Source organism: Populus trichocarpa, chromosome 10, assembly GCF_000002775.5.
Source record: "Populus trichocarpa isolate Nisqually-1 chromosome 10, P.trichocarpa_v4.1, whole genome shotgun sequence".
Lineage (NCBI taxonomy): Eukaryota > Viridiplantae > Streptophyta > Magnoliopsida > Malpighiales > Salicaceae > Populus > Populus trichocarpa.
In genome coordinates this window covers 17,484,905-17,488,545 of record NC_037294.2, presented here as the reverse complement: position 1 = coordinate 17,488,545, position 3,641 = coordinate 17,484,905, and the positions used below count along the sequence as shown (strand labels likewise).

Below are 3,641 nucleotides of genomic sequence, written 5' to 3'. Positions count from 1 at the left end.
TGTGGTGTATCTGTACTTGTCAATTTCAATAAAGAGATAAAATGAAGGAGATTAAGTTATATATATATATATATATATATATATATATATATATATATATATATATATATATATATATATATATAGCTTGAAGACTCCTTGTTGTCTCGACACCAAACGTACGGGATGGGAGTTAATTACAAGCAAATAATATTAATAGTAGTAGAGGAGTTGCCACGAAATTTATTTATTAAATTAAGTGTTAATTAATATGCTACCGTATTCCAAGCCATGAAATATAAGATGCACGAGGGAAGCAAGAAGAAGCCAAGTGCCAAAATAAGTACAAGTTTAATGTACTTGTTAATTCATAACAATTTAACTGGATTGTTTGCCACGCATGGCGTTATGTTATGCCCAGAGCAGAACCCTAATTTAATAAATTGCTAGTAACTTTCAAGTCCAAAAACCCTACATCTCATACTTATAAAGAAGCTTAATAATTTATATCATGTCACTTACATCTACACAAGTCATAGGTCAGCTTCAACCAAATGGTGAGTTTCTGCCTTGTGGCATGGCGCCAGTATTGATCATAGGGCTCATCCTTTCGGCTGCTAGTGGTGATCTTCTTGGGGATGGCCTTTTTAGCTTTGCTGATGCTTCAAATTTCTTCTCATCCAGTGCATCACCCTGAAGCGCTGGCTTTATTTCATACATGTCAGATATGGAATCCAGATCAGTACCCCTATCCATTGATGGTGGTGCCATCTGGATTTGATCACCTTTGAAAGGATCATCTTGGGGTTCAAGACATGCCGGTCCTGATCCCAAATCCTGCAAACGCAGATCGTCCGGCCAAATCAAAGGGCTCTTTCCACTACCATCGTAAGGACTAGGCCTCTTCTTTCCCAAACAAATGTTGTCGTTGTTCGGCATGAAACCATCGAGTGATGGCCTATCCATATTGTGTTGAAGGTCAAGTTGGTCACCCCCATAAATGTTAAGGTCTTGAAATGCTGGAAAATTCAGCGTGCCAAATTCTTTCATTGCACCCATACCAGGAATTCCTTGATTCCCCATTCCCTTATAGCTTCCAGAAGCCAAGTTTTGATCACCTGCTAGGGTTTGGCAAGCTTTCTCCAACAAACTTTGTATATATTTCCCTTGAGCCTCGGTCCTTAATTGAAGGTGTCTTTGAACCTGGAATTAATTTATATGCATCAAATAAAGTCTACACGGACTGTCTTTATTAAGGAAATAGTTTATATATAAAAAAAAGGGGTGGAGTAGATGTTGAGGAACAATCGATCTGTGCTTACCTCTAATTGTTCATGCAGTCTTCTCTGCACCTCCATTTGCATCCTAATCGCATCAATCATGTGTGAGTTACTGCTATGTACAGTTTCACACATATATTCCACAGAAATGAAAGAAAGAAACTTAAGCGATTTTGTTTATATCGTTATTGTTATCCTTAGAAGAAAATGAAAATTGCATGAACTCTGCTTGTTCGTAATTGTTTGGTTTAAGAGAGAGGTATTTTTGAATGTAATACTTACTCATTCATACTGCGGCTCATCATGCCAGATGAAGATGCTGCACTTCGTTGAAGATCTAACGCCGAAGCTGCTTGCCATGGAAAATTATGAAAAAATTAATCTGATCATTTTGATCACATTGTGCATGTATAAGAATCAAAGCAAGGAAAATTAAAAAAGAACAGGTAAGCATTTAGATTAATTTTAGCACTCTCTGTGTAAAGCAAAAGGAAGGAAAGGAGTCGAATCCGAGTCTTTCCTTGCCACCTTTAACAACCGAAAGGATAAAAATAAAAATAAAAATAAAAACCCTGTATATAAAGATGGCTTAATTAGCTCTCTTACCATCCTTAATTGAATGATCATTGAAATCCTTGTGTGGTTGCTTTCCAAGTCTGAATTTCTAAATTAAGAGAAAAGAAACGTTAAAGAAATGAAAATTAAAGATAGAAGGAAAAGAATGAATGAAATCAAGCCAACCCTACATCGAAAATGCCGCAAAGGTGTCAATACAAAAGCAAAAGAGGCATGAAAGAATGTTCTATTCAAACCTGAAGATGGCTTTTGAGGTGGTAAAGGGTAAGACCCTTCACACCCATGACTCTCATGATGGTTTTGGGAGTGGCCTCTGCAAATTTTTTGATCAAGCATAGAGAGGGGGGGCAATAGAACACGTATTAGAGAGATTGAAGAAGTTATCAGCACAAACAAATTAGGAACGTACATAAAAATAGAACTAAAGACTAGCTAGTCAAAGAGAGATTAAGTACTATCTGGGCCTCCAAGCTGAGTAACGGCATCCACAAAGCGTTCATGGAGCTCAACAGTCCAGCGGAGACGGGGCTTGGGGTCTGTGGTGAGGACAAGACCAGAGTCCCCTTGAACACACATGGGTCTATCATGGGAATTCATAGTTGAGGGTTTCTTGGTATGGAACATTCTCTCTCTCTTTCTCTCTCTCTCTAAGAGACTCTGGGAATACAAAGAGATTCAAGAACAAATGCGATGCAAATAGGGAAGAATAGGGTGCGTTTTTGAAGAAGAAGAGAGGGTGGGATTTGTTTCTCTCCCTCTCACACACACTAGTAGAAAGCAAGGTGGGGGGGGGGACAAGTTAACCTTGCATAAAAGAAAACGTATAGTAATACCAATAAAATAAAATAAAATAAAGTATCTATCCCTAATGTGCAGCCCTACAACCTTTGTCAAAAGATACCCTCTCTCTATCTCTCTTCCTTAACTGTAGCAATCTACCCTAAATTGAAACACCATTGCCAAATTACCCATTTCTAAAAAGATATTAGAATTCATAGAGATAGAGCGCGTGAGAATCTTTATGTTTTGGGGCTGTATAGATGTACCTGTAATATTGTCAGAGAGGAGAGTAGAATACCTTTTATATCACCAAAAGAAGAATACATCTTTTTTGTAGTGTTATTCTTCTACCATGTGAAGCTTTTTTTGGTATTAAGATATGAGAAATGGAGGCCCTCTTGCAATCATGATGACCACGATATGTTTTGTACTTTACCTCTATTTTTTTTTCCTTTTTTTTTTTTTTTTTTTGGAGGGGGGAAGAGCCATGCTCTGCGCGCATATAAACCTAGATATATCTTACCACCAGACATTATGTGCATGGATGGTCACTTGACATCATTTCTCCTGTTTCGTAGTACAATCCACTTTTTAGCTTATTATGAACCAATAAGATCATAATTGCCAAGATGGTTTTGAGCGCAAAGACAGGCTTTAGTTCATGTCATTGCCAACAAAAAGGTTTCAATGATACCTTAAATGATTAAGACACTCTCTATCTTGGCTTGTTGATTATATATATATATATTGGCACAATAATGATTGTCATTTCGGATTATATAGTTATCTAACTCTTATATATATTGAAAATCTTCTCCTTTTCTTGTCATAATTATATATATATATATATATATATATCCAATTGTTATTAATTTTATTACAAAAATTGTTTTAAGCCCCCAAGGAATATATTGTGTCTTTGATACCCAGGTCTAGTCAGAGACTTCAGCTATAATTAAGTCGGAACAGGATATAGTTTATTCAAAAAATTAGCTTTATTAAAACTTTAGAAATATTCCAGTTTAC

The 3,641-nt window shown here is 36.4% G+C and overlaps 1 protein-coding gene across 2 annotated transcripts; it reads right to left on the bottom strand.

The window, feature by feature from the left end:
- Positions 1–311: 311 nt before the first annotated feature.
- Positions 312–2,621, bottom strand: LOC7464560 (myb family transcription factor IPN2). 2 transcript variants are annotated; one of them, XM_024609843.2, is made up of 6 exons: positions 2,291–2,621; positions 2,072–2,148; positions 1,866–1,923; positions 1,542–1,608; positions 1,302–1,371; positions 312–1,182 (listed from the first exon to the last, which is right to left on the bottom strand). In XM_024609843.2, the coding sequence occupies exons 1-6, from the start codon at positions 2,457–2,459 to the stop codon at positions 526–528; spliced, it is 1,098 nt and encodes a 365-aa protein (XP_024465611.1). In that variant the 5' UTR covers positions 2,460–2,621; the 3' UTR covers positions 312–525. The 2 variants fall into 2 exon arrangements, with proteins under 2 accessions (XP_024465611.1, XP_002315080.2); XM_002315044.4 differs by having other exon boundaries at positions 1,302–1,344; positions 2,291–2,619.
- Positions 2,622–3,641: the final 1,020 nt, after the last annotated feature.